Source organism: Pipistrellus hanaki (genome assembly GCF_964339955.1).
Source record: "Pipistrellus hanaki genome assembly, chromosome: 3".
Classification (NCBI taxonomy): domain Eukaryota; kingdom Metazoa; phylum Chordata; class Mammalia; order Chiroptera; family Vespertilionidae; genus Pipistrellus; species Pipistrellus hanaki.
In genome coordinates, this window is record NC_140505.1 from 187,172,621 (window position 1) to 187,186,456 (window position 13,836).

Genomic DNA, 13,836 nt, shown 5'->3' on the forward strand with positions numbered 1-13,836 from the left:
CTCCCAGGCCGACACACACACACACACACACACACACACACCACACACCACACACACACACCATACACACACACACACACCACACACACCACACACCACACACACACACACACACCACACACACACCCACACACCACACACACCACACACACCACACACACCACACACACACCACACACCACACACACCACACACCATACACACACACACACCACACACACACCCACACACCACACACACCACACACACCACACACACACCACACACACACACACACACACACACACACCACACACATACACACACACACACACCACACACACACCCACACACCACACACAGCACACACACCACACACACACACACCACACACACACCACACACCACACACACCACACACACACCACACACCACACACACCACACACACCACACACACCACACACACACACCACACACCACACACACACACACCACACACCACACACACCACACACACCACACACCACACACACACACCATACACACACACACACACCACACACACCACACACCATACACACACACACACACCACACACACACCCACACACCACACACACCACACACACCACACACCACACACACACACACACACACCACACCACACACCACACACACACACACACACACCGCACACCACACACACACACACACACACACACCACACACCACACACACCACACACACCACACACACCACACACACACACCACACACCACACACACACCACACACCACACACACCACACACACCACACACACCACACACACCACACACACCACACACACACACACACCACACACCACACACCACACACACACCACACACCACACACACACACACACACCACACACACCACACACACCACACACACCACACACACCACACACACACACACACCACACACCACACACCACACACACACACACACACCACACACACACACACACACACTCACACAGGCACGCACGCACGCACGCACGCTCACGTGTGCAGACCCCAACACCCTCCTGTGCCGGAGGCCATGAGAGCAGGGCTGGGTGGCCTGGCCTGGTGGGTGTCTGGACCTGAGCTGCAGGGGTCCCCGGGAGGCTCATCCTGTGTAGCCAGCGCACCCGGGCCCGCGGGCCCTCCGCCGGAGAGGAGCCTCACCTCGGACCAGGATGAAGGTGCCGGGGCCCCGCACCCTGGCGTGCGGCCAGCGGACGGAGCAGTAGTAGGTGCCGGTGGCCAGCGCGCTGGGCAGCCTGGGGGTGACCAGGCACTCCGTGGTGAGGGTCTGGTTCTCCTGGCCCGCGCTGGGCTGGCAGCCCGTCGGCTCCTCGGCGCTCTCCTGGCCCTGGCGGTTCACATAAAAGGAGCTGACGGTGAAGGTTCTGAATTCTGGGGTGTACGGGTAGGTGATTCTGCAGCTGAAGGACACGGCCTGGTTGGCCAGAGAGGCCAGCATCGGGGGGCCAGGGTACGCCACCGACTGCCCTCCTGCAGAGGAAGGAAAAGGAGACGCTGACTCTCTCTGCCTCCCGCCCCCTGCCCTGGCGGCGGGGGTGCCCAGGGCCTCACCACGGCCCGCTCCCAGCACACCCAGGCCGAGTGTGTACGAGCTGCCTTCTCCAGAGAAGGGGGGTCCGATGTCCTCCTGTACCCCCCCCCCCACCGCATTTTAAAATATATTTTTATTGATTTCAGAGAGGACGGGAGGAGAGAGAAATAGAAACATCAATGATGAGAACGAATCACCTATTGGCTGCCTCCTGCACGCCCCACACTAAGGACCGAGCCTGCAGCCCAGGCCCGTGGCCCGACTGGGAATCGAACCAGGACCTCCTAGTTCCTAGTCCACGCTCAAGCACTGAGCCCCGCCTGCCCCGCCAGCTACTTTCAATCTCTCAGAGGCGGCGGCCACAGGCTGGGGGGGGGCGGCAGGTGTGCCCAGCTCTGCCCATTGGAGGAGGAGGGAGCCAGCCCAGAGACACGCTCTCCCCAGCCCCAGCTCGGAGAAGGGTTCGCCGGGATTTTAGGGGCCACAGCCAGCACCGCCCGCCCGGGAGCGGCCTTCCCACAACACAGGCGCCCACACGACGCTCAGTGAGGCTACAAGGCAGTTTTGTGGGAGCTGCCTCCTCCCCACCCACCCCATTAGCGGCCCCAGGAAAGCAGTTTGAGAGCCCAAAGCCGCAGCCTGCCTGCCTGCCAGGCCTCCGCCTCCTGCAGGCCCCTGAGATGCCGGCAGCGGGCAGTGGGCGGAGGGCAGTGGGCAGTGGGCAGAGGGCAGCGGGCAGAGGGCAGCCGGCAGCGGGCAGAGGGCAGCGGGCAGAGGGCAGAGGGCAGAGGGCAGAGGGCAGCGGGCAGCGGGCAGAGGGCAGCGGGCAACGGGCAGAGGGCAGAGGGCAGAGGGCAGCGGGCAGAGGGCAGAGGGCAGCGGGCAGCGGGCAGCGGGCAGAGGGCAGCGGGCAGAGGGCAGAGGGCAGAGGGCAGCGGGCAGCGGGCAGAGGGCAGCCGGCAGCGGGCAGCGGGCAGAGGGCAGCGGTCAGAGGGCAGCGGGCAGCGGGCAGCGGGCAGAGGGCAGCGGGCAGCGGGCAGCGGGCAGCGGGCAGAGGACAGCGGGCAGAGGGCAGCGGGCAGAGGGCAGCGGGCAGCGGGCAGCGGGCAGAGGGCAGAGGGCAGCGGGCAGAGGGCAGCGGGCAGAGGGCAGCCGGCAGCGGGCAGCGGGCAGTGGGCAGAGGGCAGCGGACAGAGGGCAGCGGGCAGAGGGCAGCGGGCAGAGGGCAGCGGGCAGAGGGCAGAGGGCAGCGGGCAGCGGGCAGCGGGCAGAGGGCAGCGGGCAGCGGGTAGCGGGCAGAGGACAGCGGGCAGAGGGCAGCGGGCAGAGGGCAGCGGGCAGCGGGCAGCGGGCAGAGGGCAGCGGGCAGCGGGCAGAGGGAAGAGGGCAGCGGGCAGAGGGCAGCGGGCAGAGGGCAGCCAGCAGCAGGCAGCGGGCAGCGGGCAGAGGGCAGAGGGCAGCGGACAGAGGGCAGCGGGCAGAGGGCAGCGGGCAGAGGGCAGCCGGCAGCAGGCAGCGGGCAGCGGGCAGCGGGCAGAGGACAGCGGGCAGCGGGCAGAGGGCAGAGGGCAGCGGACAGAGGGCAGCGGGCAGAGGGCAGCGGGCAGAGGGCAGCCGGCAGCAGGCAGCGGGCAGCGGGCAGCGGGCAGAGGACAGCGGGCAGCGGGCAGAGGGCAGCGGGCAGAGGGCAGCGGGCAGTGGGCAGCGGGCAGCGGGCAGAGGGCAGCGGGCAGAGGGCAGCGGGCAGCGGGCAGCGGGCAGAGGGCAGCGGGCAGAGGGCAGCGGGCAGAGGACAGCGGGCAGCGGGCAGCGGGCAGCGGGCAGCGGCTGCGCTGGGCCAGGGCACACCTCCCACCAGACCCGCTGCACTAGCCGCTCGGCTCAGCACACCCCGTCCCCCCAGCACCTTCCCTCTGGGCCGCCAAACAGCAGACAGTTCTAAATTGAGGTCGGCAGCGAGCAGCCAAGAACACGCCGGCCAGGTTGTTAATCGGGAGAAGATCATGCGTCTGAGACGCGCACAGGAAGCGGCGAGATTTATTCCGTTGGGAAGGCCGGCGTGGGCTCCCGCCGGAGTGGGGCTGGCCCCGGGCCAGCGGCTTTCTGCCCAGACTCTCCTCTCAGCCCCAAGCAGGCCCCGGGGGCGGGGGCGGGCCCCTGGAGGAGGGGGGACAGGGACAGGCCTGGCCTCACACCCTTTAGTCCCTCCAGCTCCGGCCACGCTGATACTGAGTTTTTCTATTGAGCAACTGGAGAGACACCGCTCCCCCGTCACTGGCAGCTCCAGGGAACCGACAGGCAGGTCTGGGTGTCACCGGGGGTCGGCTTTGTCGCCGTCATTCACAGGACGATGCTCACGCGTGGGGAACCCACGGAGCAGCCCGGCCCCCTCGGGCCGCGGAGCCCGCGGGATTGCACAGCGACTGTACCCCTGGCTCTGCTGCAGGGTGGCCCCATCGCAGTTGAACTATCACAGTCAAACGAGGAGCACTGGCTCAGGGCTGGGGTTTGTGTGAGACGGGCAGGGGCAGGGGCAGGGGCAGGGGCAGGGTGGGGTGCAGAGGCAAAGGCTGGGGCCCCAGGTGGGCCGTGAAGGACAAGAGGCGAGAGGGGTGAGATGAATATCACTCACCCCGTCCAGCAGGCCTCCCCTCCCCCCTCAGTCTGGGACACCCACCCGCTCCCCTACCAGTTCCTCCTCAGTCCCTGGGGGTGGGGGTGAATCCCTGCCGCTTTCACCCGCATCCTCCCGTTCGGTTCTCGCATGGCCCCCCAAGGCGCCAGCGCAGACCCGGCTTGTTTCCGAGGCGGGGGCGGGGGGGGGGCGAGGAGGTCTGAACTGGACCCAAACCATGGAGGAGGTGGCCACCCGGGGCTGCTCGGAGGCTGGCAACCTCCCGGCTCCTGCCCCTCCTCTGTGTCCGGGAGGCACCACGTGACCGCCGTCCTGTCTGTCCCGGCAGGAAGACATCACCGTTGTCTGACAGAGCTCCCCACAGGCCAGGTCCCCCAGAGATGGCGGATCTGCCGCTGCAATCACGCCCTCGGGGGCGGGGGGCTGGGTTCGTTACTTTAAGTTCAGAGGGCCAGGGTCGTGAAAATGCAGAGAGAGGAGAACTCAGATCCCATGAAACCGCTGCCTCCACACGTGGTGGGGGAGGCGGCCTCTGTGGACTGGGTCCCAGCCAAGCTGGCACTGCGATCAGGCATCGATCAGCTGCCTCCTGCACACCCCGCACTGGGGATGTGCCCGCAACCAAGGTACATGCCCTTGACCGGAATGGAACCCGGGACCCTTCAGTCTGCAGGCCAACGCTCTATCCACTGAGCCAAACCAGCTAGGCTGCAGGCCACCGTGTAAAGAAACATTGCAAGTGCTGGCCTGGAGGGTCCAGCCGTGTCTGCAGGCCCCGGCCCTCAGATCACTGCCCGCAGACGCCGGGCTGCCAGGCTCCGGAGGCTGTGCCACGCTGTCCCCACACTCAGAGTGTCCTCCCGCTCCCTGCCGTCCCCGAGCGTCTGCAGGACTCGCCCCCCGCCCCCCAGAGCACTCCTGGGGCACAGCCCGCTCTGCACAGCACTCAGGCACCCTGCTCGGCGACGGGCCGGTGGGACTCCCCTTCTGCAGATGGGGAAACTGAGGCTCGGAGGAGGAAAAAGCTCCGCTCAGGCCAGACGGGGCAGCGATGGGCTGTCACGCTGGGTCCCTTTGGGTCCTGGACCCCACACGCTGCCCACGCCTCCATGCCGCCGTTGTAACGTCTCAAAGCGAGCCGAGGAAAAGACTCCGATGACAGCACCGGCCGTTCAAAGGGAGCGGAACCCGAGGCCATTTTTCTGGACTTGGGCCATCGAACCGGCAGGCAGGGCGCTCCCAGGAGTCCGGACAATGAGAGCAAACCGGCGGCGTGAGGGGTGCTGCTGCGCCCTCCACGGAGCCTGCGGCCCCAGGGCAGACGCCGGTGGCCGGGAGCCTCTACACTCCGGTCCCGCAGCCGTGGTCCGAGGGGGGCCCACAGCACCTCCCTCACCACCGAGAGGACACCCCTCACCCCAGGCCCTGGCCCCGTCCCGTCTCTCCCCTCCCTCCCCACTCCCTGCCGTCCTGGCCTCCTGGCTGCTCCCACCCCCCCTCCTGGGCCCGGCCGTGGCCCCAGCCCCTCCGCCCGGGACTCAGACCCCTCTGTGCGCTGAGCGCCGGCCTGGCCAGCCGAGGTGAGAGCCCGACGTGCGGTCAGAGGGCCCGGTCCGCCTCGGGCTGATGGTAAAGGGAGCACGTGGCTTCCCCAGGCCGGAGGAGAGCGGTCCCACGGCCTGCGTCTCGGGCACCGAGTTCTGCCCCCGGTTCAGTGCTGGCACCTTCGGAGCCGCCTCTTTCCAAAGGCCCCGCAGGGCTGCTGGGAAGGCGCAGACGGGGCTGCGGGTGTATCTCAGCGCCGCCGTCTGCCTGAGCGTGGACACCAGGACGCGGCGGGCCACGGCCGGTCCCTGGGACACGCATCACACAGGACGGCGTGTGGCCGAGTGCGGATGCGGGAGGCACAGGACCACGGCCGGCCCTGGGACACGCATCACACGGGACCAGGCGCTGACGCAGGAGCACAGGGCAGTGCGGGCAGCAGCCTGTGCACAGAGCGTGCGGATGGCGAGCGGTGAGCCCGGAGCCCACGGAACCTGCCATCTGCCCGCTGTCACCTCTCCCGCCGCCGCCGCCTTCGGGGGCGCACGGAGGGGGCTGCCCGGGCCTCCCCGAGGCCCGCGGTTCTCACCCCCCAGACCCTGGAACCTGGTGCCCGCTGGCCGCGCCACACGAGCCCAGGGCCGAGCGTCGGGTGTTTGTGAAGCGGAACAGCCGCTCCCTCCCGTCTGAAAAGCAAGCTGCTCAGACTGTGGAGCTCACTGGAGGGGGTGCCCCCCGCACCCCTGTCCCCGCCGCCCACCCTCGAGGAAGGGTGTCAGGAGGGGGTGGGGGTGATTTTAGGGCCAAGGGGTGGGTGGGGCTCGGCTCCTTGCCGCTGAAGGGGGAGGGGGAAATGGAGAGGGGAATGGACCCCCCGGGGTGTCCCTGGGGGATGCCCCCTAGAGTCGCACCAGGGAGGCCGGGCCCCCTGATGCCAGCTGGGACGTGCGGGTTGAAGGTGGTCAGGGCTGCAGAGACCAGAGGAGGGGCCCCGGGCAGCCAGCTGGGGCGGCCCTTGGGCTGGGCCCTGACTTGGTTTTTAAATGTAATTCTTCAGCCTGTGCCCCCCCCCCCATTACAGTGGAACGTGCTCCCTGCGGACCCCCAGAGCAGGATCAGACGGACGCCGAGCTGCAGTCCCGCCCGCATCGCCGGGGGAACATGTGATCCTCCTCCCATCCCCGACCACGTGCTCTTTGAAGGGAGAGTAGGAGGCAGCTGAGGGGGGCGGGAGGGGGGTGTAAGCACAAGAAAGCCCTCGAGTGAAGCTTCTAGAAGTCTGGCAACAGAGCACTGAGAGGGAAGACTCAAAGCCTGGCGGAGTTGAAAGGGTTTGGGGGGCCGGAGGGGGGCAGAGCGCCAACCCCTCGTGGAACCTGAGCGCCTCGGAGGGTCTGAGCTGGGAGCAGCTCATCACCTTTCCCGGGGCTGTGCCGGGAGGAGGCCTGGGGGCGCCAAGCCCTCGCCTCAGCGCGCCCGGGGGCTCAGCCCCTTCCCTCCAGCCCCCCTTTCACATACACACGCCCGCCTGTCAGTGCACCAGCTCCTTCTGGGAACCCTCCACCAGATCAGTTATCCTGGCTCCCCTAAATCTCTACCTCCCCCAGATCCGTCCCCTCCGCGCCAGAACCACTGCACGTTCCTCCACCAGCCAGCCTGTCCCTGGTCCCTGCCCCTGTCCCTGCCTCTGCCCCCCTCCCCCCTGCCCTGTCCCTACCTCTGTCCCCCCTGCTCCCAACCCCCGCCTCTGTCCCTGTCCCTCCCCCCTGCCCTGTCCCTACCTCTGTCCCCCCCGCCTCTGTCCCTGCCTCAGCCCAGTCTCCTGCCTTCCCCCGAGCAGGAGGTCAGCAGAGATCCAGGTTGATAAGCTGTGGCTCCTGCCATTTCTGGCCTTGACCCTGACCCTGCTGACACTCCCTGCAAGGCTCCCCCAGCCCACTCCTCTCTGTGCCCTTCCTCTGGCTTTTCTTACACGGCCCACCGCTTAAGGCTGGTACCTGTCCCTTGGCTGTGTCCGCACCCTAACCCGCCCCAGGTGAGCTCAGACTGCCCCCCCTCGGTCACAGGTGCACACCTGGGGGCAGGGCTGGTCCGTGGGAGGGTGGGCAGAGGAACAGCAGATGTGACCTTGGCCGACGGACGGGCAGGCTGGAGCCAGGTGGGCAGGTGGAAGGACACCTTCCAGGCCGTGAGCACAGGAGCAGAGGCCCGGCAGGCAGCTGTCCAGAGGCTCGGAAGTGGGAGCGGGCCCTAGTCAGTGTAGTTCAGTGGATAGAGTGTCGGCCTGCGGACTGAAGGGTCCCAGGTTCGATTCCGGTCAAGGGCATGTGTGTCTGGGTTTGATCCCCAGTAGGTGTGCAGGAGGCAGCCCATCAATGATTCTTTCTCATCATTGATGTTTCTCTCTCTCTCCCTCTCCCTTCCTCTCTGAAATTAATTATAAAAGAAGTGGGGGTGGGAGGGGGGCTGCCGCCTGGGAGGAGGGCGCCCTATCTGAACGCACTGCTGCCAGGGCCGGCGGAGGGTGTGGTGCTGCCTGTGCCGGCTCGGACCCCGGGGACCGCCCTGTGGCCGTGGCCGCCCCCTGGGCCCGGGAGGGAGGCGCTGAGGCACAGGGTCTGCAGGCCTTACATTTGCACGCGTGCTCCAAGGGCTGCAGACTCTGCCCTTGGCCCTAGGCCGAGCGCGGTGAGGGGACACGCCCGCCTTGGGCTTTGGGCAGTGCTGGCTCCTGCAGGGTCCCCTCCCCCTGGCCCATCTGCAGGGGCCTGGCCCAGGCCTCGGAGGGGCTCCAGCTCTGGCCCCACCCTTCCCCCCGCCGCAGCCCACCCATGGGGGGTGAGCCAGGCCCCCACACTGCCTTCTCCCCAGCCCTAGGCACCCCCCAACCCCGCCCGCGCCCACCCTGAGGAGGGGCGGAGGCTCCTAGAGCGCCCCCCAGGCTGCTGGCAGAGGCCCGTGGGGAGGGACTGGGCACCAGGAGGTCAGGTGACTTCGCCACAGTCTCCCTGGACCCAGACCCAGACCCAGGCTGGTACCCAGACCCAGGCTGGGCAGACTGTGCTCACCATCCGCGTGGCCTGCCAATCTCACATCCCCCTCCCCCTCCCCCTCGCAGCTTACTCCAGCCGCCCCTCCCGTCCCAGGGCCTGCCACCCACACTCCCACCACAGGGCAGCCGCCAGACCCGCAGAGCAGGGAGCCGGAGGAGGGTCCGAGGGAGCAGGCGAGAGGCAGATCCCGTTCCAGGTCCATTTGCCCAGCCCTCCTGCGTCCTCTCCCCGTCACCGGACACTGGGTCGGTCTCTCCGCCTGTGCCCAGCGGAGCCTAAGGCCCAGGGGCCGGGAGGCTCACCACCCAGCCCAGGCGCCTCCCCTGGTGCATCCATCACCCGCTTGGAACCCGGGGGGGGGGGGGGGGGGCGGTGTGTGGCTGAGGTGCTGAAACGGTCCTGTTCCACACCTGTCCCCGGGCCGGCACTGTGGGCACCTGCCCTCTGGGAGTCCCCGTCCGCCAGGAGGCGGCAGCCGAGAGAGCAGCCCCCGTGGGAGCGTGTCCTGGAGGCCCCGCACCCCCATGAGCTCGGAGACCACACGCACACCCGCCCCCGGGGAGCACGGAGACCTGGACCTTAACCACACAGACGCGCACAGCCGTCCAGTGGCCTCCCCGCCGGAGCCGACAGCCCGTTCGCACAGGGCCAGGGCCAGTTCACGCTGCGCGGGCCATGTGGTCTCTACTGCAAAGACTTCACTCCGAGCCGGGCACCAGCAGCCCTGGGTGATCTACGAACGCCATGGGTGGCTCTGTTCCAATAAAACTTTATTTACGGACCCGGAAATGTGCCTACAGTGTAATTTTCACGTATTGTGAAATGTTCTTCTTTTGATTTCCAACACACCCCTCCCCCTTCAACCGTTAAAAATAAATCTAAGAACCGCCCGGCCGGTGTGGCTCAGTGGCTGAGCATCGACCTGTGAACCAGGAGGTCACTGATCGATTCCCGGTCAGGGCACAGGCCTGGGTTGCGGGCTCAGTCCCCAGTGTGGGGCGTGCAGGAGGCAGCCGACCAATGATTCTCTGATCATTAATGTTTCTATCTCTCTCTTCCTCTCCCTTCCTCCTCCTTCCTCTCCCTTCCTCTCTGAAATCAATAACAAAATATTTTTTAAAAATCTAAGAGCCATTCATAACTCGGGGGCCAGACCTGGGCTGGGCTTCGCCGCGGGCCGTGGTCCACACCCTGCTCTTTGGCAAAGAGAATGAACCAGCATCGGCCACACCAGCCACTGACAGATCTTCAAAGGCTCAGCCCGAATGAGAGAAGCGCCACGGAGGGAGCCCGGGAACCGCTCTGAGCCTCCGTGCGGAGGCCAACGCGGGCAGGGCCGTCGCGCAGGGACACGCAGCGAAGGGGCGGGTGGGGCTGGCGCCCGGGGCTCAGAGGCACGCGTGTTCCCCTCCTTGGCCCTGTGGGCACACAGCCTTGGTTTGAAGGTGTGCTGTGCTTTTCTGTATGCGCATCACATGTCACACTTTAAAGAGAAAGCAGCGGCCACAGGACTGACTGCAGCGCGTCTGAACCCTGCCTGGCGGGCGTTTGTAATCCGCCGGGAACCGCAGCCCCGCGGGATCCATCCCACCGCTCTGCCCAGCGCGGCTCCCGCAGGTCAAACCTCCGGTCAAACCTCCCGGCTCTGCCTCTGGCCTCCCAGCCTTGATCCCTGCGGGGCCTGCCACCCACCGCGCTCTCTCCTCCCCATCTCACTACCCCCTCCAGCCCCTCCCCGCACTCCCCAGCGGAGCGGGCTCTCTGCCAGCCTCCAAAGCTGTGTTGGGATTAGACGCAGGTGGAGGCCGGACTGTGAGAAGGAAGCGGAGGCTCATGGCGAGGGGAGAAAGGACGGAGTCCAGAGCAAACGGAGGCCGGGGCACCCACCCCGGGTACCTCCAGGAGAGTCCGTGTCCCCGGGCTGAGAGCGGGGGTTGTGCCCTGGTGCCGCCCGTGCCTAGAACGGGTCCTCCTCTATGGATGTTGGAGAAATAACACCGCCCAGGGCCCGGGAACGGCCAGGACTGACATTTGTTGGGGATACTGAGGCTCAGAGAGGTTAAGTGCCTTGCCTGAGCTCACACAGCAGTCGGTGAAGGAAGGCAGGACTTGTCCCTGGCCCGCCTGGCCCCAAGGCCCTTGGGGGCGGCTGAGGCCTGTGTCCAGGCTCAGGAGAGCAGCGGCCCCTGAGACCACAGGCGCTGCCGGAGCAAATGGAGCAGGAGAAGCTCAGATGCCAGCAGGGTGTGTCAGAGAGACCCCAAGGGGCCGGGGGCTCACCCGGATGCTGAGCCTGTCACCTGATCACCTGAATCTTGGGTTTTGGTGGGCTCTGCTAGGCTGGTGGGCGCTGACTCTCTGAGCCCCAACCACGTGCCCTGACCACTTACTCTCAGGACGTGCTAGCAGGCAGGCACTACTATCACACCCATTTACCAGATGGGGCAACTGAGGCACCGCGGCATTAAGAACCTGCCCCGGGTCCCAGGGTGAGTTGCAGAGCTGACTCAAACGCAGGCTGCTCGCCCCGGGTCCCGAGCCTCAACCCTGCTCCCCCTGGCTCCCTGACCACACTCCCCGGGCCCCGGGTGAGGGGTGCGGGCAGGGTCTGCGGCACTGACGGCTGGAGTCTGGGGGGCCAGGGGATGTGGGACAGGACTGCAGGGGCGGGGCCAGGAGAACGGGGTGCTGCCTGCCCCCCCAGACGGCCTGGGAGAGGAGACACAGGTGGTTTCCCCTCTTGTGAAAGAGCATTTCTCTTTTCCTGATTTACGGCAACACAAGGACCGAGATGTTACAAAACCACCTCGCACCGCGGTCTCCTCCGCGCAGGCTCCCGGCTGCGTCGGGCCCTTTTGGGGGGGCGGGACCCACAAACAAACGATGGGAACTTGGGGAAATCACGCTAACAATGGCTACGTGTGAGTTCAAAGGCAGAGTCCCCACACGCGGCTCCTCAGCTGGTCTCTGCCCGCCGGCTCCCTGTCTCAGGCCGGGCCTGCGGGAAGGCAGGCACCACGCATTCTGCTCTCGCCGCCCTGGCGGTAGAAGGGGAGATTTTTCCTTTCCTTGAAGAAAGCTCTTTATAAAGAAAGGCGAGTGGAACCCCAGAGCCCGCTGCCTGGGGTCCTAGCTGGGGGCTCGGGCTGACCCAGCCCTGAACCTGACCTCTACTCGCCCTCTAACCCCGGACACGTTCCCGGCCTCCCGGCCCCTAAGTGGTGCCGGAGGGACAGCACCCACGGCGCCTCGAGGGGCGCTGAGCGCAGAGGCCGACTCCTGGTAACAACAGCGGCTCAGGCGAGGGGACGGGGGCGGGGGGGGCCTGGCCTCATGGAGGTCGGGAGAAGGGGGAGAGCCGCACCTAGTGAGGGGGTCCCGGGTCAGCGCTGCCCTGAGCACGAGGGACCCCAGTGTGGGCACATCCTGGGGGTTCCCTGGCCTGGATGAGCTCACCCCAAGGCCACCCACCCGGGTCCTGCCTTGGACCCAGGCCACCCAGCTTCCAAGCGGGCCTGGGACCAGGAGGGACAGCGCTGGCCCGGGAGAGGCCTGGCCCCCGGGAGAGGCCTGGCTCCCGGGGTAAAATAACGACGTGTTTCAGGAAGGGGTGGCGCCATCCTTCCTGGTGACAGTGACAGTTCTGAGCTCCAGGTTACAGCCTCCCTCCCTCCCCTCCCCTCCCCTCCCCTCCCCTCCCCTCCCCTCCCCTCCCCTCGCTGGCTGACACGGCAACACCAACACCGAGGCGGCTCTGCCTCTGGGCAGGCTCCGTGTCCTGCTTCTACCTTAGCGTCCCTGGGACCCTCACCCCATGCCCGTGGCCGCTGGCACAGCAGTGCCGCCCACCCTGTCTGAGGGCCGGAGGCCAGGCGGTGCCGGAGGAGCTGTCAGCATGGAGGGCGGCTTGCCCTCCCTCCCCCACCCCCCGCCACCTGCACGGCATCAGCTAAACAGCCCGGTCCCCACGGCTTCCCTGTGAAGGCGCAGTGTTCAAAGGCCCGCACATCGCCGAGGAGACGGCATTGGCGGCGGCGGTGGGATGAAAGCAGCTCTGCTGTGCGGGCCGGGGGAGGACAGTACCTGTGGGCCGCAGGGTCCAGGGGCTCAGGAGCAGGCCCAGGAGCCAGGGGGCCGCGCGGGGGGCCCACCGCCGCCGAGGCCGGCTCTCCATGGGGCCTCCTGGCAGTGGCTCTCCTTCCGCCTTAGTTCCCAGACAGGACAGCGCTGGCAGCCACAGTTCCCCTTCCTGTCCCCACCAGGCCCCTCCCTGGCCACCCTCCGCTTCCTCCAGGCTCACGTGCCTGCTCCACTCCGTGACCCCAACTTCCTCCTCCGGCAGTGGGAACAGCCCCCTCCCCTCCCCCGCCCCCGGCGCCAGGTGGGGCCGCAGGTGGGCTCCGGGCTCAGCCTCCTAACCTGCCAGGGGGGGCTGCTCCCTCCTGCCCCTTTCTGGCTGGCGGCGGGTCCGGGAGCCGCTGTCCCTGAGGGGACACAGGTGCCCGTGGTAGCCACAGGGCTTGGTTAGCCGCTCACGCCTCAAACTGTTTAGAGATGCCCGCGTGCCAAACCTTCCCCTTGGCAGTAGCCCAGGAGCCCCCACAGTGATCTCATCAGAGAGCAGGGCTGGGGGGGGCGGTCCCAGAAGGGGCAGGTGGTGATGGAGGAGGGGCAGGCAGTTGGAGAGGGGCAGGAGCCACCGTTCCCAGCCCCACACATGGGGCAGGTCATTAACCAGCAGGGCCACCCGTCCCCACAGAGGCCGGCGGGGGCCCCTCTCAGCCCGCCCCCCGCAGCTCCCCTAAACCTGAGCTCCCCTTCCCCATCCGGCCCGGAGACAGCCCGTCCTCAGCGCCAGCAGCGCAGACACGGGACCTGTTCCCGTGGACCCGGAGCCCAGCCCCAGGCTGAGCTGGGGGGGGTCTGGGGGGCGGAGGGAAGGGGGGGGAGGGGGAGGGGAGCCACGTGCTGGCGCTGGGAGGAAGCAGGCCAGGGAGGCTGGGTTTCCCCACATGCCGGC

The 13,836-nt window shown here is 67.2% G+C and overlaps 1 protein-coding gene across 1 annotated transcript in view; it reads right to left on the minus strand.

The window, feature by feature from the left end:
* Nucleotides 1-13,104, minus strand: part of NFAM1 (NFAT activating protein with ITAM motif 1) — a 24,061-nt gene extending 10,957 nt beyond the window's left edge. The window contains exons 1-2 of the mRNA XM_084879281.1: nt 12,900-13,104; nt 1,156-1,522 (exon numbers count right to left, since the gene is read on the minus strand). Coding sequence (XP_084735407.1) covers nt 1,156-1,522; nt 12,900-12,990 — 458 coding nt within the window. The 5' untranslated portion in view covers nt 12,991-13,104. The remainder of the gene's footprint in view (nt 1-1,155; nt 1,523-12,899) is intronic.
* Between the last annotated feature and the right edge of the window lie 732 nt (nt 13,105-13,836).